Genomic DNA, 22,664 nt, shown 5'->3' with positions numbered 1-22,664 from the left:
ACTGAGCCTCAACCCGAGCCCAACATATAAATTTCTTAACACAGTGACAGACACAGAATAAGTAAACTCTCAATAAGAGTTAGATGTTAAACCCAGCATGGTGATGTGTATTTGTAGTCTTAACTCTTCAAGAAATGAAGGTCAGAAAATTATTTGAGACCAGCCTGGACAACATAGTGAGACCCAGTCTCAAAGAAAAAAAAAGTTGGGTGGGAAGTTAGGTGTTATTTTTATTTATGCTGTCTCCCTCCAAGCCAAAAATTGGAAAGTGGTTAACACTTTTCCCTCTTACAGGTAGTTTTATCTAACCTCCAGGTCCCTAGTATCTTCTTTTTTTCTTCATAAGCATCTATGTTTATTTGACATATTTTTATGAAGAGTGTCCTGTGTGCCAGGGACTTTGGGGATTTGGAAGGAATTTCTGCCTTCAAGAAACTCTGGATCTAGGTGGTGATCCGCAATCTCCGAAATGGCCTGGGCAGAGGCGGAGAGAAGGAAATAAGAAATAGTCTTTGATGAGCTGGACACAGTGCCTCACATCTGTAATTCCAGCAATTTGGGAGGCTGAGGCAGGAGGATCGCAAGTTGGAGACCAGCCTCAGTAACTTAGTGAGGCACTAAGCAACTTAGCGTGTCTTTGTCTCAAAATTAAAAAAAAAACAAACTTGCTAGCTATGTGTATGTTCCTCTATATTCTGATAAGGAATCCCCACGATATACTACAGTTTGATTCAGAGTAATAATGAAAGATGTAAATAAGGGTGGTTAGTCTAGAGGCAGAAAAAGTAGAAAACCACTGGCTTAGTTATTCTTATGAAAAGAGTAGAAAAATAATTCATCTTGAGAGTAATCCGTAGAAAATTAAAAGAAACTTATACTTTAACAGGAATAAATATTTTATTTTTTTATTTTTTATTTTTTTAAAGAGAGAGAGAGAATTTTTTAATATTTATTTATTTTTTTTAGTTTGCGGCAGACACAACATCTTTGTTTGTATGTGGTGCTGAGGATCGAACCTGGGCCGCACGCATGCCAGGCGAGTGCACTACCGCTTGAGCCACATCCCCAGCCCCAGGAATAAATATTTTAAAAAAAAATTTTTTTTTTTTAGTTGTAGATGGACACAATACCTTTGTTTTGTTTATTTATTTTATTATGTGGTGCTGAGGATCGAACCCAGTGCCTCACATATGTTAGGCGAGCGCTCTACCACTGAGCACAACCCCAGCCCCAGGAAAAAATATTTTGAAGAAGAAAAGCTAGCTTTGGAATTTAAAGACCCAACAAAGAGAAGGGAGGTAGCTAGAAGTTCTTTCTAGAACCCCTCAAATTACAAGGTATTTCACGTCTTTTCCTGCTCATGAGATTATTAGATGCACCTATTTTTAGTTCTTGGGTTTTTTGTTTGTTTTTGTCCTCACAGGTCTGAGAACCCCATCTTTCTTCCCTCTCTGCTCTATTCCTTCTTCCTAGCCTTGGCTAAGAATAAGGAGTTCCTCAGGCAATAATTGGCTTCAGCATTTGGAGAGCACCCTCCATTTTAATGCATCCATGGAGCGAGTTTTCTGGAATCCTACAACTGGGAATGTTTTGAGTGAGTGGGTGTGTGTAGATGTGGGTGTTAGTGCCCATGTTCCCAGGAGGAAAGAAGGGTGAGGCAAGGCTGGCTTGTGAGTTATATTTAATCCCCTTTGGATGGATGCCTGACTTCATGAAGCACGGATAGAGATCACTGATGGAGAAAAGATAAGTGTCATTGTCCTGAGATATACATGTTTTGTTTGTTTTTCGTTCTTGGCCTCTGGGTGGGAGAAACATTGAGGTACATTACAATTATAGAAGAAACTAAAAACTACCCAAAATCTTATCACTCTAAGTAATTTGATTGTTTTTTTCCTATATATATACATTAATTTTAATAAAATTGTATCACAAACTATGTATATGTGTGTATGTGTATATATGTATATATATATATATATATATGCATATACATATACATGTAATTAAAAACATTTTTTGGTGCTGGGAATTGAACCCAGGTCCTTGTCCATGTTAACCATGCACTCTAACCACTAAGCTATACACCCAGCCCTATGTATTTGTTGTTTGTTTTTTAAATTTATTCACTTATTCTAGTTTGTTATACATGACAGCAGAATGCATTTCATAGTTCATATGGAGATTAAAATTTTTTATTTCTCTGGTTGTACACAAAGTAGAGTCATACCATTCGTGTCTTCATGCATGTACTTAGGATAATGATGTCCATTTCATTCCACCATCTTTCCTACCCCCATACCCTCTCCCTTCCCCTCCCTCCCCTTTTCCCTATCTAAAGTTCCACCATTCCTCCCATGTTCCCTCCCACCCCCATTATGGGTCAGTAGCTACATATCAGAGAAAACATTCGGCCTTTGGTTTTTTGGAATTGGCTTACTTCACATAGTATGATATTCTCCAACTCCATCCATTTACCTACAAATGCCATGATTTTATTCTCTTTTAATGCTGAGTAATATTCCATTTAATATTATTCCATTCAATAATATTCTATTCAAATGTGTATATGTACCACATTTTCTTTATCCATTCATCTGTTGAAGGGCATCTAGGTTGGTTCCATAGCTTAGCTATTGTGAATTGTGCTGCTATAAACATTGATGTGGCTACATCACTGCAGCTTTTTTAAGTCCTTTGGGTATAAACCAACGAGTGGGATAGCTGGCTCAAATGGTGGTTCCATTCCAAGTTTTCCAAGGAATCTCCATACTGTTTTCCAGGTTGGTTGCACCAATTTGCAGTCCCACCAGCAATGTATGAGTGTGCCTTTTTCCCTACATCCTTACCAAAACTTTTTGTTTGTATTTTTTTTTATACATACATATATTTTTAGTTGTAAATGGACACATAACTTAATTTTATTTGTTTTTATTTTTATGGGGTTCCGGGAATTGAACCCAGTGCCTCACACATGCTAGGCAAGCGCTCTACCACTGAGCCACAACCCCAGCTCTGTTGTTTGTATTATTATTAGCTACCATTCTGACTGGAATGAGATGAAATCTTAGAGAAGTTTTTTTAAAATATTTTTTTAGTTGTAGATGGACACAATATCTTTATTTTTATTTATTTATTTTTATGTGGTGCTGAGGATCAGACCCAGGGCCTCACACATGTGAGGCAAGCTCTCTACCACTGAGCTACAACCCCAGACCTAGAGTAGATTTGATTTGCATTTCTCTAATTGCTAGAGATGTTGAATATTTTTTCATAAATTTGTTGATTTGATTTGTATATTTTGTATATCATCTTCTGAGAAGTGTCTGTTCAGTTCCTTTGTGCATTTATTGATTGGGCTATTTGGTTGTTTGGTACTAAGTTTTTGAGGTCTTTGTATATCCTAAAGATTGGTGCTCTATCTGATGTGTGTGTGGTAAAAATTTGCTCCCATCCTGTAGGCTCTCTCTTCACCTCACTGATTGTTTCTTTTGCTGAGAAGAAGCTTTTCAATCCATCCCATTTATTCTTGATTTTATTTCTTGTACTATATATATAGGAATCGTGTTAAGGAAGTCAGGGCCTAATTCAACATGATAAAGATTTGGGCCTACTTTTTCTTCTATTGGGCCAGGGTGTCAGCCCTATGTATTTTTTGTAATCCATTTTCTCCACTAATAAATTGTGATGACTATTTTACTCATAATTTTTTTTTAACTATTCCAGTTAATGTAAGGGAAACTTTCATGCATGGGGCTTGGGCAGGAGCCACCTTTGGGGAAAAGAGTCAATGGAGGGGCTTTATTTGACCTTCTTGGGATGGAGGTATTGTTATGGCCACACTACTTTTTGTGGAAGTTGAAAGCCCCGGGATTGCAGGCAGGCATAATACTTGCAACAGATCATTTTGTCACAGTTGTACTTCTAGACAAGCTGGTACAGGGAAGGCTCAATGATTCCACCTCGAAGGCAAAGGACCAGGTGCAGGCTGAACTCTTTGGATGTTGTAATCTGAGAGAGTGCAGCCATCCTCCAGCTGTTTGCCTGCAAATATCAGACATTGCTGATGCCTTCTTTGTCTTGGATTTTGGCTTTGACATTCTTAGCGGTGTCACTTCGAACTTGAGGGTGATGGTCTTGCCCATCATGGTTTTCACAAAGATCTGCATCTCTGCATCTGCAGCTCTGGAGCCTCATTGAAGAGAAAGAGCTCATTACAATTTTCTTATACAATTTTTTTTATGATACTAGGGATTGAATCCAGGGTCTCATACATGCTAGGCAAATGATCTACTGTTGAGCCACATTCCCAACCCCGTTAAATCTTTAACTTAATTTTTCATTTTTTTTTTGAGAGAGAGAGAGAGAGAGATAATTTTTTAATATTTATTTTTTAGTTTTCAGCAGACACAACATCTTTGTTTGTATGTGATGCTGAGGATCAAACCCCGGCCGCACGCATGCCAGGCGAGCGCACTACCGCTTGAACCACATCCCCAGCCCCCGTTAAATCTTTTTAAGTAATTTTATTTATTACTTTACAATTTTTTATTTTAGCAGTTTATTTATTTCTATTATTTATTAATTTTTCTATTATTACTTATTGCTATTATTATTTTTTGGTTTTCTCTATTTTTATAGTACTGGGGATTGAACTCAGGGACACTCTACCACTGAGCTACATCCCCAGTCCTTTTTATTTTTTATTTAGAAACAGGGTCTTGCTAAGTTGCCTAGATTGGCTTTAAACTTGGGATCCTCCTGCCTCAGCCTCTGGAGTTGCTGGGATTATAGGAATGTGACACCATGCCTGGCTTACAATTTTTAATTTAATTTTTGAATGTTTCATATTCCTAGGTGATAAAACTTAAATGACAGAGAAAGATAGTCAATGAAAAGTCATTCTTATTGCTCCCTTCTTCCCTGGCCACCTAGTTCTCCTTTCAGAAGGTAGTTGTTGCCAGGCACCATGATGTGCCTGTAATCCCAGGGACGGATTACAAGTTTGAGGCCAGCCTCAGCAATTTAATAAGACTTTGTCTCAAAATAAAAAATAAAAAAGGCTCAGTGGTAAAGCAACCCTGAATTCAATTTCCAGTACAAAAAAAGGAAGGTAACTGTCACCAGTTTCTATGGACTCTTCTAAAACCACTATACATTTGTACTTTTTTTTTTTTTTTACACAGATGACAGCATAGTATATTTACCATTCTGTGCCTTGCTTTTTTTTTTTTGTTAACTCACTGTTGAGTCTTGGAGATCTTTCCATATCAACACATAAAGGTCCAATTCATTCTCTTTTTTTAAAATTTATTTTTTGGTTGTAGTTTGACAGAATACCTTTATTTTATTGATCTATTTTTATGTGGTGTTGAGGATTGAACCCAGGGCCTCGCATGTGCTAGGCAAGCACTCTACCGCTGAGCCACAACCCCAGCCCAATTCATTCTTTTTAACATCTGTATAATTGTTGCAGAGACATACCATAATTTATTTAAACAGCTCCTTATTGATATTGATATTGATTTATTTTTTTGGGTACCAGGGATTGAACCTAGGGCATTTAAGCTCTGAGCCACATCCCTAGCCCTTTATTTATTTTTATGTGGTGCTGAGGATCAAACCCAGTGCCTCACAGGTGCCAGGCAAGCACTCTACTGCTGAGCCACAACCCCAGTCCCACATCCCTAGCCCTTTTTATTTTTTATTTTGAGACAGGGTCTATTAAATTGTTTTATGCCTCGATAAGGTGCTGAGGCTGGCTTTGAACTTGCAATCCTCCTGCCTCAGCCTCCTGAGCCACTGGGATTACAGGCATGCACCACCATGCCCAGCTCCCCTACTGTTGGGCTTTTAGGATTGTTCTAATAATTTGCCATTATAAACAATTGAATGGGGTGCAGGAGGGCATATGGGCAGTGAGTATATAGGATACATTTTTAAAAGTGGAAGTCATAAAGTGTATGTACTTAAAAATGTAAGAACTATTTCCAAATTGCCTATCCTATCTTTATTTCCAGCAGTATGAGCAAATATCTATTTACTCACATTTTCACCAGTGAGGTATATTGCCAAATATTTTACTATGACCACTTTGATAGATAAAACAAAACAAAACAGTGTCTCATAGTTTTAATATATGTTTGGCTTGACAGTGAGGTTGAGCATGGATTCATATATTTAGGAAACATCAAAACATCAATTTATTTTTTATTTTTTAGTATTGGGGATTGAATCCAGAGGCACTTAACCACTAAACCACATCCCCAGCCCTTTTTTTATATTTTATTTAGAGTCAAGGTCTTGCTGGGTTGCTTAGGGACTTACTAAGTTGCTGAGGCTGGCTTTGAACTCACAATCCTCCTGCCTCAGCCTCCCAAGCTGCTGGGCCACTGCACCTGGCATAACATCAATTTATGATATATTTATGATAGCAGTTCTTGAGTTGCACAAGTATTTTTGTGTGTGTGGTAATGAGGACTGAATCCAGGGGTAGTCTACCACTAAGCCACACCCTAAGTCCTTTTTATTTTTAATTTTGAGACAAGGTTTTGCCAAGTTGCCCAGGCTGGCCTCTAACTTGCCATCCTCCTTTCTGAGCCTTGTAAGTCACTGGGGTGTGTGCCACTATACCTGACTCAATCCCACTCATTTTAATAAAGTTATAACTAACCTCTTTTTTTTTTTTTTTATGGTGCTGGGAATTGAACTCGCGGTCAAACTTCTTATACATGCTAAACACATGCTCTACCACTGAGCCACACTCTAGTCTTTTCTTTAAATAAAATTTCTTTTTTTTTTTTTAAATATTTTATTTCCTAGTTTTTGGCAGACACAACATCTTTGTTTGTATGTGGTGCTGAGGATCGAACCCGGGCCACATGCATGCCAGGTGAGCGTGCTACCGCTTGAGCCACATCTCCAGCCCTAAAATTTCTTTTTGTACTGGGGATTGAACACTTAGTGGCACTTCACCACTGAGTTACACCCCCAGCTGTCTTTGTTGTTGTTGTTGTTTGTTTTGGTTTTTGAAACAGGATCTTTCTTGCTAAGTTGCTTAAGGCCTCACCAAATTGCTGAGGCTGGTCTTGAACTTGTGATCCTCCTGTCTCAGCCTCCTGAGTCACTGGAATTACAGGTGCGCACTCCTGACCTTGTCTCCAGCCTCTTCCTTTTATTTATTTATTTTTTAAAAGATTGTTATTTTGGAGCTGGGGATATAGCTCATTTGGTAGAGTGCTTGCCTTGCATGCATAAGGCCACCATGGGTTCAATCCCAAGCACCATAAAAAAAAAAAAGATTGTTATTATAAATAAATAAATAAATTATATATATATATATATATATATATATATATATATATACACACACACACACACACATACATATATATATATACATATATATGTATATATGTATATTTTAAGTTGTTGATAGATCTTTGTTTTATTTACTTACTTATATATGGTGCTGTGGTGTATGCCACTATACCTGACTAGAATCCAGTGCCTCACACATGCCAGTGAGCGCTCTACCACTGAGCTATAACTCCAGCACTTCCAACCTTTTGATGGATATTTGAATTACTGTTATTTTTCCTTCCTCCCTTTCTACCCTTCCTCCCTCCCTCTATTCCTCTTTCATCCTCTCCTTCCTCCCTCCCTTTCTTCCTTCCTTTCTTTTTTGTGGTGCTAAGAATTGAACTCAGAGTCTTGCACATGCTTGGCAAATGCTCCACCACTAAACAACACCCCTAGGCCTTTTTATTTTTTATTAAGTAATTAATTATTTTTTTATACTGGGGATTGAATCCAGGGGCACTTAACCACCGAACTACATTCCCAGCCCTTTTTATATTTCATTTTGAGACAGAATCTTGCTAAGTTGCTTAGGGTCTCACTAAGTTGCTGAGGCTGGCTTTGAACTTGCAATCCTCCTGCCTCAGCTTCCCGCCACTGGGATTACAGGTGTGTGCCACCACACCTGCTTTTTATTTTTATGTTTGAGACAAGGTCTTGGTTGCTCAGGCTGGTCTTGAACTTGTAATCATCCTGCTACAGCTTTCCAGATATTGGGATTATAGACGTGTACCACTATGCTTGGCCCAGTTTTTCTCTAACTCCAACCACTGCAGAGAACATTCTTTTATATCCAACTTTAAGTTCTTTGCCAAGTGTTTTATAAAATGTTTTCTCAGCGCTAGAATCCTGGTAGAGAGTATAAACAGTGTGGATGTTTAGGAATTTAAAAGAATGATTCTTCAGAAAGGTGCTGTCAGTTTATCAGTTTATAACACTTCCTTCTTTATAAAGAGTGCCTTTCCAACATCTTTCCTTTGTGGATACTATTTCTTGGGCTTTAATCTTTTTTGTTGTTGTTGTTTTTTGATGGTGTTGGGGATCCAACCCAGGGTCTTATGTATGCTAGGCAAGTGTTCTACCACTACACCCAGCTGTTTCTTAGGTCTTACAGGCTTTCACTACCAAGAGTACATATACATATTTCTGGCTGATTTTTTTCCCAGAAGCCAGGTTTATTTTTTTAATATTTATAAAATAACATTTATTATGCTGGGCACAGTGGCACATACCCATAATCCCAGTTACTGAGGACACTTAAGGAGGAGCATCACAACTTTGAGGCCACCCTGGGCAACCTAGTAAAACCCTGTCTCAAAACAAAACTTTCAAAGAAGAAAACAAATGATTGCACTATTTTCTCATCATCTTTGACATTAAAAAATCTTGAATATAATACTTTTAAATGGTTAAAAAATGTAAACTACAAGATACTCAATGAAAAACAGAAATCTTCTCTCTCCCAGTTTCTCTCCACAGTAAACACTGTCAAGATTTTTGTATAATTTCTTCTAGGAAAAAAATTCTGTATATATTGATGGAATATATACTTAGAGCCTCATGTCTAGCTTTAGCTAAAATTTATGGCCTTCCTTAATTTGTTAGAACATTTCTCCCAAACTCTGGTGTCTATAGATCTAGAGCTTTAAATTTCAGTTGGATAAAGATGAACTCTAGTTATACAATTTGACAAGTAAGTTATAGTCTTTTTGTACTGACTAGCAGGTAAACACTACTGGGAAATTTGTCACTTGGAGAAAAAACAGTCTTATTTAATTTAAGCATGGATCTGACCTTTAACATGATTAGATGTCAAATAATTTTTTTGTTTAGTTCCCTGAGTTTTAAATAGTTTGTATCTTAGCCAGGGCGAACACCTGTAGTTCCAGCAGCTCTGGAGGTTAAGGCAGAAGGATCCAGCCTCAGTAGCCTCAGCAACTTAGTGAGGCCCTAAGCAACTTAGTGAGACACTGTCTCAAAATAGAAAAAATATACAGGACTGGAGATGTGTCTCAGTGCTTAAGCTCCTTTGGGTTCAATCCCTGGTACAAAAAAAAAGTATATATAAATAAAAATAAATAAATAAATAAATAAATAAATCTATCTCCTATATATTCTCTATATACATATGTATTCTCTCTCTCTCTCTCTCTCTCTCTCTCTCTATATATATATATATATATATATATATATATATATATATATATATCTTATCAGTACATATAACTTGCAACATATTACCTAAATTAAACAAAGTACTTGTGGGTCTGAATGATTTGCTTCTACACTTTTACATTGCAGTGCTGGAGACTGAACCCAGGGCCTCATGCATGCTTTGCAGGTACTCTATCACTGAGCCACACTCTAGCCCCTGATTCCCTTTTTAAAGGGAGACCCATATTTCTTTTTTTTTTTTTTTTATTTTTTAGTTGTTGATGGACTTTTTTTTTTTTTTTGCTTATTTATATGTGGTGCTAGGAATCAAACTCAGTGCCTCACACATATGAGGCAAGCACTCTACTGCTGAGCTACAACTCCAGCCCCAAAGAGACCTATATTTCTGATTTCATATATTCTTTTCACAAGACAGAACTTGTATTAATGTTTTCCCAAGAACTCTGAGTATATGTTTCATTTAAATTGTAGGGAACATGTTTTGCCTATGCTGCTAACTTTGTATCTTTCATTTAATTCATCTTGAAGACCTTTCCATATTAAGACAAATGGGTTTATCTAATTTTTAAATTTTTTTTTAGTTGTTGATGGACCTTTATTTTTATTTATTCTTTTGTATGTGGTGCTGAGAATTGAACCCAGGGCCTTACACATGCTAGGCAAGTGCTCTACCACTGAGCTACAGCAGGAGCCCCAACAAATGGGTTTATTGAGGAAGATATTTTAAAACTTTGAGGTGCTTTTTATTGTTAATGAATTGTTCTTCACTTCTGCAGTTTACTTCTCTCTCCAATTTCTCTTGTCCCCTATATTTTCCATGTATTTGGAGGATTGAAGAATGGGGTGCCCTTATTAGGCTGATGGATGGGTCTGTGGCATTTCTTCTCCCTTCCACTTTTCCTACTGATGGCCGACATTTCTTATTTTCACTCCAGGGGAAGCCATATGTCTTTGACCGTGTGTTCCCCCCAAACACGACTCAGGAGCAAGTTTATCATGCATGTGCCATGCAGATTGTCAAAGGTAATGGATGTCTTTTTAGAATGTATTTTCTCAGGCTTCGCATTCCCTGCCTCACTTATCTCCACCTATATGTTTATCCACCATCTCTTCCAGATGTCCTTGCTGGCTACAATGGCACCATTTTTGCTTATGGACAGACATCCTCAGGGAAAACACATACTATGGAGGTGAGGGTTCTGACTTTGTTGGAATAAGGAGCTAGGAATGCAAGTGGCAGATCAAGGACTTTCAGTGGGGGAAGATTTAGGAATCAAAGGTTGCCTGGTTCAGATGCAGATGGGTACACAGGATGAGCTGAGAGGCAATGTTTTAAGGGAAGTTTAATGGAATCCTTTCAATCTGCTGCAGTTTAGCTCCTTCCTACTGCTCTAGTTGTCTTTTGATCTGCAAAAGTAGCAGCAGTGGAAGTCCAAAGGGCTGCTCAGTTATCTCCTTCCACTAAAAGGTAGACATGGTGGTAACCACCTCCTACCTTAGGATGCTCTTCCTATCACCTCTTACCTTTGTGTTCACTTGTATACCTCAAGTTGTCTCATCCTTCTCGAGTTTCAGTCTCATGCTGGAATATCCTCACTCCCCAGGGAAAGCTACATGACCCTCAGCTGATGGGAATCATTCCCCGGATTGCCCGAGACATCTTCAACCACATCTACTCCATGGATGAGAACCTTGAGTTCCACATCAAGGTGATTAGGGCATGACAGCTGGATATCTTCAGATGGGGACTGGGAGGAGAAAATCTAGAGTGAACCTGCTGAAGATCCTGGGCTCCCCAGTGTTACTCTCCCCCTCTGGTTACCTCCACTAAGATGTTTTTTTCTGTTCTTCCTACCCACCACTATCCTTTGAGCAGGTCACATTAGTTTGGAATTCCCACATTAGATTTAAGATAAGCCCTCTTCAATTGATACTCCTTTCTCCCAAACCAGGTCTCTTATTTTGAGATTTACCTGGATAAAATTCGTGACCTTCTGGATGGTAAGTGTTTAACTTCACTGGGTTAGAGTGTGTGAGGAGGGTGAAGAAAGGAAGATCAGCTTGCTGTGGGGATTGGTGCCATTTGGCATACAAAATACACATCTTCACACCTGAGTCCTTTAGCTTCACTCACCAAGAATTTCCAAAAACTTAGAGGCTCAGAAGATGAGCTTAGAGTTTACATATACATAGTTCAAGAGGAGATGGAACCCTGCAGCTGGAGCCCTGACAAGGAGGAGGGAGAGGAGGAGGAATTGAGCCTTCAGTGGGAACATGGAGTTTAGGCTTCATTGGGAAGCCCTCCTCCATTTAGCACATAGAAGAAACCATCATCCAAGTTGACTACAGGGTGCAGAGGGGTGGGTGGAAGTGCTGGTTTTACTCACTCTGCATTATCTTGATTCAGTGACCAAGACAAACCTTTCTGTGCATGAGGACAAGAACCGGGTCCCATTTGTCAAGGTGAGAGTGGGCGAGACACTGGTGTGGAGTCAGTGTATCCAGAATGGGATGAGGGAAGAGGGTGGGCCAATGACCCAGAAGTTAAAGGGGTAAGATATGCTAAGGGGCCTATGAGAGTCAGGGTGCTTGGAAACGATGACTTTTCTTTTCTTTTTTTTTTACATAATGTCCATTTTATTATTCTTTAAATCATACAATATCATATTAATGATTTGTTTCACAATTTTAAAAAATCCCACCCACTCCCCTTGCCCATCCATGCTCCATAAAGAGCATTCTGGTACTGCTCTGACTTCCACTGTAGCTTTGTTTCCAGTTAAGAAAGGAACATAGGGCCATTTGGCATATACATTTCTCTTCTGAGTACTAAACTGGTGTGCAAGTTTTATTTTTAACATACTAAAATAATAAATGCTTAGTTAGTAATTCTCTCTCATAAATGAATTTAAATTGGATTTAAAATAAATCCTTTGGCAACCAATACATCTTTAGCAAGTAAACAAATGATTTCTCAGAATCAAGACTTTTTTGATGCTTCAATACGATGACTTTTCTTTTGTCTCTGGGGATCAAACCCAGGGCCTTGTACATGTTAGACAAGTAGACAAGTACTCTACTGCTAAGCTACATCCCTAGCCCAAAAGACAGCATCTGTTTGAGGGATTTTTTTGCGGGGGGGTGGGGGTACCAGGGATTGAACTCAGGGGCACTTGACCACTGAGCCACATCCCCAGCCCTATTTTGTATTTTATTTAGAGACACGATCTCACTGAGATTCTTAGCACCTCTCTTTTGCTGCAGCAGGCTTTGAACTCATGATCCTCCTGCCTCAGCTTCCCAAGCTGAGGCATGTGCCAGTGCACCTGGAAAAAAGGCAGCATCTTAAAAGGTCACTTGGAAAGTGTTCAGGCAACTTAATTTGCAGATCAGAGTTTATAGTCACTGTCTATTTGCCCCCTGCAGGGTTGTACTGAACGCTTTGTGTCCAGCCCAGAGGAGATTTTGGATGTGATTGATGAGGGAAAATCAAATCGTCATGTCGCTGTCACCAGTGAGTAGGGATCTAAAGGGTTCTTGAATCTAAGGGCCTCCCTCTCTTCTGTATCCCCTGGGCAACAAGCAAGCAAGGGAGGACATTGTCCTTCAGCAGAGGGGCCCCTTGCCTGTGCATCCACTGCCTGGGAGATGAAATAGCAGGGTTGGTCCTGGCAGGTCCCTTCTCTTTCAATGGGTGGGAATGGCAGCCAGTAGCAGCTGGGACTGAGGGGTGCAGGTTCACAGGGGTTGATACCTGTCACATTTCTCCTCTACAGACATGAATGAACACAGCTCTCGAAGCCACAGCATCTTCCTCATCAACATCAAGCAGGAGAACATGGAGACTGAGCAGAAGCTCAGTGGGAAGTTGTATCTCGTGGACCTGGCTGGGAGTGAGAAGGTTAGGGGTCCTATGGGTTGGTGGAGAAGAAAGCCTTATGGGGAGGTTACTTGTTTTATAATTAAAAGATTTTTTTTTTTTTTTTTTTAAGATTAGTGTAGTGGCACACGCCTGTAATCTCAGTGACTTGGGAGGCCAAGACAGGAGGATCACAAGTTCAAGGCCAGCTTCAGCAACTTAGCAAGGCCCTAAGCAATGCAGTGAGACTCTGTCTCAAAATAAAAAGTAAAAATAGACTGTGATGTGGCTCAGTGGTTAACAGGGCAACTTAGTGAGAACCTGCCTCAAAATAAAAAGGCCTAGGAATGTTGCTCAGTGGTTAAGTGCCCCTGGATTAACTCTCTAGTACCAAAAAACAAAACAAAACAAAAACCTTTAAAATTGAGATATTCAGGGGTGGGGTTGTGGCTCAGTGGTAGAGCACTGGCCTAGCACATGTGAGGCATTGGTTCAATCCTCAGCACCACAAAAAAAATAAATAAAATAAAGGTATTGTGTTCATCTACAACTAAATTTTTTTTAAAAATTGAGATATTCATAATCAGAAAGTTCACCATTTTAGAGTGTACAATTTAGTGGGTTTAGTGTGTTCACAAGGTTGTATAACCATTACCACTGTCTAATTCCAGAACATTTTTATCACCCATTAATAGTCACTTCCCATTCTCCCCTCTGTCCATTTTCTGGCAGCCACTTATCTATTTTTGTCTCTGTAGATTTGCCTGTCCGGAATATTTCAAATAAATGGAATTATATAATATGGCAGTGGGAGTGGCCTTTGGCAAGAGATATAGTGGAATGGAGGAAAGGCCTTCCCTGATTCTGGCTAATATCTCTTACTTTGTCCTCTTCTCCATTCCCTCCCCCCATTTTTGGACTGGGTCCCCAAGTAGAAAAGAGACTGTGACAGTCTTTGTAGCTGCTCCTGATACACTTGTCTCCTAATACCCTGGCAGGTTAGCAAGACTGGAGCAGAGGGAGCTGTGCTGGATGAGGCAAAGAATATCAACAAGTCGCTGTCTGCCCTGGGGAATGTGATCTCTGCATTAGCAGAGGGCACTGTAAGTGTTTCCTAAGTCCCCTTCACCCCAACTACACCTTCTCCCAGTGTCCCTCTTTAATTATGCCCCAACTTGTAGGTTGCTTGATCCTTAGGCAGCACTACTGTTCTTTTGATTTCCTTTTGAATTTATTTTTCTAAGTCATGGCCTCCATTCTCTCCCAGAAAAGCTACGTTCCATATCGTGATAGCAAAATGACACGGATTCTTCAGGACTCTCTGGGAGGAAACTGCCGTACAACTATGTTCATCTGTTGCTCACCATCCAGTTACAATGATGCAGAGACCAAGTCTACACTGATGTTTGGACAGCGGTCAGTGGCAGAGTCCCTAGAGGGACACTGGGAGCCAGGTCCCTCTCCAGACCCTGAGGCTCTCTCCCTCAGGTGTCACCCAAGCCTAACACAGGTTTCATCGCTTTCTTATTCTCTTCATCCAGGGCAAAGACCATTAAGAACACTGCCTCAGTAAATCTGGAGTTAACTGCCGAGCAGTGGAAGAAGAAATATGAGAAGGAGAAGGAGAAGACCAAGGCCCAGAAGGAGACAATTGCAAAGCTGGAGGCTGAGCTGAGCCGCTGGCGCAATGGTTAGATGGCGATCCTGGTTAGATGGGGATCCCGAGGGAATGAGAGGTAGTGGGAGGGACAGCCCTGCTTGGCTGTGTTTAGGGCCAGGCTGCCTTCAGGAAGGAGGGCTGTGTTTCTGGAAGAGTGCAGTGCAGCAGTCATGAGGGAAGGGAGTGAGGGCATGGACTGTCCCCTGCAGCCCCTGCAGGAAAGAGATGAGGACTTGGAGTGAGGGGGGAAAGACTTGTGCACGTAGCTTTCTCTTCTCCCATTTCCCCCCTTCTTCTGCCCCTCTGCCAGGAGAGAATGTGCCTGAGACAGAGCGTCTGGCTGGGGAGGATGCAGCCCTGGGGGCTGAGCTCTGCGAGGAGACCCCTGTGAATGACAACTCATCCATTGTGGTGCGTATCGCACCTGAGGAGCGGCAGAAATATGAGGAGGAGATCCGCCGCCTCTATAAGCAGCTTGATGACAAGGTGAGGGCAGCCGGGCAGGGCACAGTTAGATAAGAGGGCACGGGATTTAAAATTTTAGCTTATACTGCCTTTTTTTCTGATTTTAAAAGGGATAAATGCTCATTTTTGAAATGTGGAAAATAAATTAAACATATACAGAAGAAAATTAGTACCATCCATTACCCACCATTTAGAAATAATACTGCTAACATTTTGGTTTCCTCTATGGATATATCATACACTTGAGATATATTGTAATTTTACATCTAATTTTTTTTCATTTAGTGTTCTATTATGAGCATTTTTACTCAATAATTCTTCATAAAAAGAATTAGACCCAGGGGTGTTTTATTACTGAGCCACATCCCCATCCCTTTTTTTAAAATTTTGAGACAGGGTCTCAATAAGTTGTTTAGGGCCTTGCTAAGTTACTGAGTCTGGCCTTGAACTTGCAATCCTCCTGCCTCAGCCTCCTGAGCTGCTGGGATTATGGTGTGGGCCACCATGCACAGTTAAAAGTATTTTTAAATTACTGCCTAGGGGTCCACTTATTTAACAATGCACTTATTACAGGGCTTGTAGGGTTTTTTTCCTATTAATAACTCTGAAATGACTATTTGCCTCTTCTGCACAAGATTTTGTTTGAATGATTTGGTTAGAAAGGAGTACTAAAGTGGGGCTGGGGTTGTGGCTCAGTGGTAGAGTGCTTGCCTGGCATATGTGAGGCACTGGGTTTGATTCTCAGCACTACATAAAAATAAATAAAGGGCCACCAACAACTAATAAAATATTTTTTTTTAAAAAAGAAAGAAAGGAGTGCTAGAATGAGATTTCTTTAAAAGATATGAACATTTGGGGCTGGGGTTATAGTTCAGTGGAAGAGCACTTGCCTAGCATGTGTGAGGCACCGGGTTCAATTCTCAGCATCACTATAAATAAATAAAATAAAGGTCCATCAACAGCTAAAAAAAAAAATTAAAAAAAAAAAGATGTGAACATTTGGAGCTCGGGTTGTGGCTCAGTGGTAGAGTGCTTGCCTAGTGCGTGTGAGGCACTGGGTTTGATTCTTAGCACCACATAGAACTAAAATAAAGATATTGTGTCCATCTACAACTAAAATATATATATTTTAATATTTTTTAGTTGTCAATGGACCTTTATTTTATTTATTTATATGTGGGGCTGAGAATCAAACCCAGTGCCTCACATATGCAAGGTAAGTGCTCTACCACTGAGCCACAACCCCAGCCCCCTAAAAAATATTTTTTTAAAATGTGAACATTTAAAGATTTTTGCTGTGTATTATCAAGGTTATATCAACTTCCTTGAAGAAAGGAATTTAGAGAGTGCTGGGGTCAGGGAAAGAAGTCAAGGAAAAGACCTCTTTTTAGCACATGAGCTTTCTAAATCAAAGCCTAAACTACCTAGAATTTTACTGGGATCCTACCTCTCTCACAAAGTCCCAGAACTCTAAACTGGAAAGAGTGGCTTCCCTTACTGTCTTCCCCTTGCTTCCAACAGGACGATGAGATCAACCAGCAGAGCCAACTCATCGAGAAACTCAAGCAGCAAATGCTGGACCAGGAGGAGGTATTGGAAGGGGGCAAGACACTAAAGGGAAGGGGTTTATGTTCATCCTTGAAAAGTGTGAAAAAGGCCTCTTTAAAATCAGATGGAAGAAGGGCCATTCTTCTCAGGGGCTAGTCACCCCAAACTATAGCAGTCTGAGAACTTCATTGGGCTGTTACTAAAACACTGCTGTTGGAGTCTAGGCCCGTCTTCTTTATTATTATTATTATTTTAGTTGTAGATGGACACAATATCTTTGTTTTGTTTATTATATTTTTGTATGTGGTGCTGAGAATCGAACCCAGTGCCTCGTGCATGTGAGGCAAGCGCTCAGCCACTGAGCCACAGCCACAGCCCCCAAGTCCTTCTTTATTTTGTTTTGTTTCCCAATTTCTGTGAAACATAATGCCTACTTCCTTTTGACTTTTGCTTTGTGGGGGGTCTTGGCTCCCCCAGGCCCAGGGCCCATGGAAGTGATCATTGACTACATGCTCCTTTACATGCCCCTCCTCTTCTTTGAAGCTGCTGGTGTCCACTCGAGGAGACAATGAGAAGGTCCAGCGGGAGCTGAGCCACCTGCAGTCAGAGAATGATGCTGCGAAGGATGAGGTGAAAGAAGTGCTGCAGGCCCTGGAGGAGCTGGCTGTAAACTATGACCAGAAGTCCCAGGAGGTAGAGGAAAAGAGCCAGCAGAATCAGCTGCTAGTGGACGAGCTGTCCCAGAAGGTGGTGAGTGGCCTATCAGTGGTCCAAGGGCTCCCTGACCTCAGAACACCCTCCATGTCCAAGGGGACCTCTGATTCTTTTTGGGCTATGTGGTGTTTGCATCTCTCTAGTGCTGTTCAGTGTATTATAACCCCCCCTCACCATGCACTGTGCTTTGCCATGCTGAAATGAGAGCCTCTGTCTGGACTGGGGAGGGAAGAAGGAAGATGGCAATGGGAATGACCTGAGGGGCTGTCTCCAGGCCACCATGTTGTCCCTGGAGTCTGAATTGCAGCGACTCCAGGAGGTCAGTGGACACCAGCGAAAACGAATTGCTGAAGTGCTGAATGGGCTGATGAAGGACCTGAGTGAGTTCAGTGTCATCGTGGGCAACGGGGAGATTAAGCTGGTGAGTGGGGAGAGACAGCAGTCTAGTTCAGGTCATTTTTGCACTGGGCACTGGTGGGACAATCCAGACCCTCTGAGACACTGAAAAAGGTGGCCCAAATTGCCTAGAAATGTGCGAGCCTTCAGTCTAGACTCAGGAAAACAAACAGAGGTTTGCATAGCCTCCACTGAAAAGATGCATTCTAAAGGGTACAAACAAACAAGTGAGGTGTGCCAGTGGCAGGATCAAGAAGTGGGGCACAGAGTTAGGAATGACATATGCAAATATGTCAGTCAGTGAGAATGACTGACCTGCGTAATCAAGTAGATCAGTTGGTCTATAAAAAAATAATCAAGCTGGGTATGGTGGTAAGTGTCAGTAGTCCCAGCTACTTGGGAGGCTGAGGAAGGAGGATCATTTGAGTCCAGGAATTTAAGACTAGCCTGGACAACATGATGATATCTTGCCTCAAAATAAAATAAATAAATGGAAAGGAAGAAACAGAAAATCATATTGCTTTTTAAGGTAGAAGAGGGGGATTATCTTTAAATGTAGATAGAGGGCCTTAGTGTGAAATACCAGGATAGCTGGTAAAGGTCCTTGGGAAATACTTGTCCTACTTGAATCCCTGGGCATGTGGATTTGTGCAGAAGGTGGAAGGGAGCAGATAAAGGCTTCTCTACTGCAGAGAAGCATCTCTTCCTCCTCTGCCCACCCTCAGCCGGTGGAGATCAGTGGGGCCATCGAGGAAGAGTTCACCGTGGCCAGACTCTACATCAGCAAAATCAAGTCGGAGGTCAAATCTGTAGTCAAGCGGTGTCGGCAGCTAGAGAACCTCCAGGTGGAATGTCATCGCAAGATGGAAGTAACTGGGCGGGAGCTCTCATCCTGCCAGCTCCTCATCTCACAGGTGACTACCTGAGATTGAGAACCTTTTGATGATGTAGGAGAGAGAAGGATATTGTGTGGTTATAGGTAAAACTCCTAACACTCACCTTAATATCAGCATTCTATGGAAGTCAAGAACAGAAGAGCTGGGTGGCAGGGAGTAGGATCCGGGGTCAAGAAACGGAGACTCAGGCGGTATTGCTTTCTGAGCTGAGGCTCTGAAGGAAGAGTCTCCATGGGAATGGCTCCCAGCCCTACATCCTCATGGAAGGTGCAGCAGGAAGGGAGGACTTGGGAGTAGAGCATGAGTTTATGGAAGTTGGTGCTGCCTAGAGTTGTGTGCTTTGCTCCATTTGTTTCCTTTCTCTCCCCATCCTTCTTCTACCAGCATGAGGCTAAGATCCGCTCACTAACGGAATACATGCAGAGTGTGGAGCTGAAGAAGCGACACCTGGAAGAGTCCTATGACTCCTTGAGTGATGAATTGGCCAAGCTCCAGGCTCAGGGTAAAGCCTTCTTAGACCTGTATCATGGCCATCCTGGAATCTGAGATTCCAAAGGGTCAGGGAGGGAAGGTCGCACACATCAGAAGAAACCACCCAGCAACCACTCACCCAAAGCATCAGCCTGAACGCATATATTATTTAGTCAGGCTTTTGCATATAGGTCATTTTATGAGCATCATATACCCTCCCTTGTTTTCTGTCCCTGCTGTATCAAATTGGACTGTCCTAACTAGAAGAACTTCCCTGTGGGTCCATCCCCTAACCTGCCTGGAATGCTGGTCACAACATAAATTTTTTTCTGAAGGAGGTAGTTTTGATGGAAGCTATCTTCCCCTTTTCCCCTAGAAACTGTTAATGAAGTGGCTTTGAAGGACAAAGAGCCAGACACTCAGGATGCAGATGAAGTGAAGGTGAGTGGGGAGGGTGGGGGGCAACTGGGGCTTGGCAGGGCCAGGGCTATGCTGGCCCTCATGAAACTCATGTCTGGGAGTCTGACTCTGAGCATGGGGTGGGGTTGTTTGCAGAAGGCCTTGGAGCTGCAGATGGAAAGTCACCGGGAGGCCCATCACCGGCAGCTGGCCCGGCTCAGGGATGAGATCAATGAAAAGCAGAAGACTATTGATGAGCTTAAAGAGTAAGGATCCCTGAGGGTGGCTCCAGTCTCCATTGGGCCCACTTACCTTGTTGTGCCTACTCAAATGATCCTTCTGGATCAGGTTTTTTAATTTCTTTCTTTTTTTTCTTAATTTTTTTATAACTTTATGTATTTTTTTTTAATGTGGTACTTAGGATCAAATAACATGTCTCACTCATGCTAGGCAAGTGCTCTACCACTGAGCTACAGTCCCAGCCCCAGGTTCTTTAAATTCCATGTGTCATTCCCTCAACAATCATATAACTTCACAGCCCAAATTCAGAAGATAGAAGCATTAAAGACTAATCCCTATCTTTTTTGGCCTTATTAGATAGCTCAGGGTTCTTTACTGTCATGGAAGTGTGACCTGTGTCTGCCCCTGATATCTGAAGGTAGATGCATTAGTTCTAACTGGACTCCCTCATGCAAGAAGAAAGCACAAGTTTGAGGGGCTGGTCTGTCCTTCCTGTTCATTAACATCTCTTTTTCTCTCCAATGTCCCTGACCCTCTGTAGCCTGAATCAGAAGCTCCAGTTAGAGCTGGAGAAACTTCAGGCTGACTATGAGAAGCTGAAGAATGAAGAACATGAGAAGAGCACCAAGCTTCAGGAGCTGACGTGAGTGAGGAGTTTGCTGGCAGGCCAGCGGCCATGTAGGCTCTTAACTGCTCAGATGCATTTGCAGAGGCAGGACACACACATAGATGTGATGCAGTGACTCACAAGAAGCAAATATAATGGGGTGGGGAAGGTTTAGAAAAATGGAGACCACCAAAAATGACAACTGCTGTGGATAACCTGACATGGATGGAAAGTGGCTTGAAGTGTTGTGTTAAGTGTGAAAATCAGGTTACAAAGCAGTTTGAATGATCTAATCTCATAAAAATTTATATGGATATATATGCCTAGAAAAAATAGTATATAAGCAGGGAGCCAAGCTACTTGGGAGGCTAAGGCAGGAGGATGGCAACTTTAAGGCCAGCCTGGGCAACTTAGTGGGAACTTATCCTAAAATAAAAAGGGTTAGAGGTGCAGCTCAGTGATAGAGGGCCCCTGGGACCCTCTATCTAATACATATCTAGTACGAAAAAAAATTTTTTATAGTGATTTTAGTTTTTAGTTAGAAATAGACACATTTATTTACTTTTATGTGGTACTGAGGATGGAACCCAGAGCCTCACACATGCTAGGCAAGCACTCTACCACTGAGCTACAACCGCAGCCCCACAAAATAATTTTATTTAATATTGATATTTGATATTTTTATTTAATAATTATTCAAAATAATTTTTTATTTAAAATAGTATGCAAAGATGGATACCAGGCTTCATGATGGTTTCCTCTGTAAGTGGTAGAATCATGGCTTTTTATAAAAACTCCTCTTAACTCTCTTCTAAAATTCTTTTCTGATTTTTGCACAGTAAACATGAGCAACTTATATAATAAATAATAGTAAAATAGAGATAAAAGGAATGGGGAGTAGGAAGGTGAAAGGAGGAGAGTCCTGAAGGATTTTTCTGTTTTCTAACTTCTCCTTTTCTTTTGCTGCAGATTTCTGTACGAGCGACATGAGCAGTCCAAGCAGGACCTCAAAGGTCTGGAGGAGACAGTTGTGAGTGGTTTCCTTCTGTACCAAGTTAACAGGGTATGGAGGGCTGCATCTCCTACATCAATTTCTTCCTTACCACATTGCTCTTTCTCCTTTGTAGTTAGTTTGTGGCATAATCAGGACACATTTTTTCCTAAGGGCTGAGTGACACTTGACTGTATAGACTGAAGTTTCCAATAATTTTGGAGGGTGTAGGCAGACCTGGTATCTGGCTATCCCCAATTTTCCATCATTTTTTCCAGGCCCGGGAACTCCAGACCCTCCACAACCTTCGCAAGCTGTTCGTTCAAGACGTCACGACTCGAGTCAAGAAAGTGAGTGAGATCCTCCACATCTTACCAGCCCCATATATTCCTCCCCTCCTCAGGCGTCTGTGGCCCTGCTGTTCCCTATGGAACTTGCTTGGCCTGACCTAGTTGGGACCTGGTTAGCCTCATGAGAGCCACATCTTTCTCTCCATCTCTAAGCAGAGTGCAGAAATGGAGCCCGAGGACAGTGGGGGGATTCATTCCCAAAAACAGAAAATTTCCTTTCTTGAGAACAACCTGGAACAACTTACAAAGGTTCACAAACAGGTAAGAATGCAAAGAAGAGGTGAAGAGAACTTTTGAGGCCAGGTCCCTTATGATACCCAAATCCTTGGTGGTCCCTTGGATTTAGGAAAATCTAGTTGCACATTTTCCTTACTTTTCTCTACTAACCCCATCTTTATATCATATTTGGTCCCACTTTTACTTTATTTCTATTTTTCACTTCTCAAAGTTTCTGACCCACTTCTGCTCAGAGAAGAATTCCCCAGGCCTACCTTGGAGGGAGAGGTTGAACTGGACAAAGATTGAAGAGGCATA

General features: G+C 41.2%; 1 protein-coding gene across 3 annotated transcripts in view; it reads left to right on the top strand.

Annotated features, from left to right (window-relative positions):
• Kif5a (kinesin family member 5A) overlaps positions 1-22,664 on the top strand; it is a 31,694-nt gene that overhangs the window by 4,530 nt on the left and 4,500 nt on the right. The window contains exons 2-24 of one of the 3 annotated variants that reach the window (XM_027926216.2): positions 9,082-9,084; positions 10,470-10,557; positions 10,651-10,724; positions 11,139-11,243; positions 11,487-11,535; positions 11,942-11,997; positions 12,961-13,048; positions 13,311-13,435; positions 14,392-14,496; positions 14,661-14,809; positions 14,935-15,083; positions 15,364-15,539; positions 17,040-17,108; positions 17,610-17,816; positions 18,055-18,201; positions 18,902-19,090; positions 19,457-19,574; positions 19,920-19,984; positions 20,099-20,208; positions 20,724-20,825; positions 21,759-21,819; positions 22,059-22,130; positions 22,287-22,391. In XM_027926216.2, coding sequence (XP_027782017.1) covers positions 9,082-9,084; positions 10,470-10,557; positions 10,651-10,724; positions 11,139-11,243; positions 11,487-11,535; positions 11,942-11,997; positions 12,961-13,048; positions 13,311-13,435; positions 14,392-14,496; positions 14,661-14,809; positions 14,935-15,083; positions 15,364-15,539; positions 17,040-17,108; positions 17,610-17,816; positions 18,055-18,201; positions 18,902-19,090; positions 19,457-19,574; positions 19,920-19,984; positions 20,099-20,208; positions 20,724-20,825; positions 21,759-21,819; positions 22,059-22,130; positions 22,287-22,391 — 2,412 coding nt within the window. The remainder of the gene's footprint in view (positions 1-9,081; positions 9,085-10,469; positions 10,558-10,650; positions 10,725-11,138; positions 11,244-11,486; positions 11,536-11,941; positions 11,998-12,960; positions 13,049-13,310; positions 13,436-14,391; positions 14,497-14,660; positions 14,810-14,934; positions 15,084-15,363; positions 15,540-17,039; positions 17,109-17,609; positions 17,817-18,054; positions 18,202-18,901; positions 19,091-19,456; positions 19,575-19,919; positions 19,985-20,098; positions 20,209-20,723; positions 20,826-21,758; positions 21,820-22,058; positions 22,131-22,286; positions 22,392-22,664) is intronic. The other 2 variants (XM_071609727.1, XM_027926222.2) reach the window with 2 other exon arrangements.

This window comes from Marmota flaviventris, chromosome 3 (genome assembly GCF_047511675.1).
Source record: "Marmota flaviventris isolate mMarFla1 chromosome 3, mMarFla1.hap1, whole genome shotgun sequence".
Taxonomy (NCBI): domain Eukaryota; kingdom Metazoa; phylum Chordata; class Mammalia; order Rodentia; family Sciuridae; genus Marmota; species Marmota flaviventris.
This window is presented reverse-complemented; position numbering and strand designations above follow the sequence as displayed.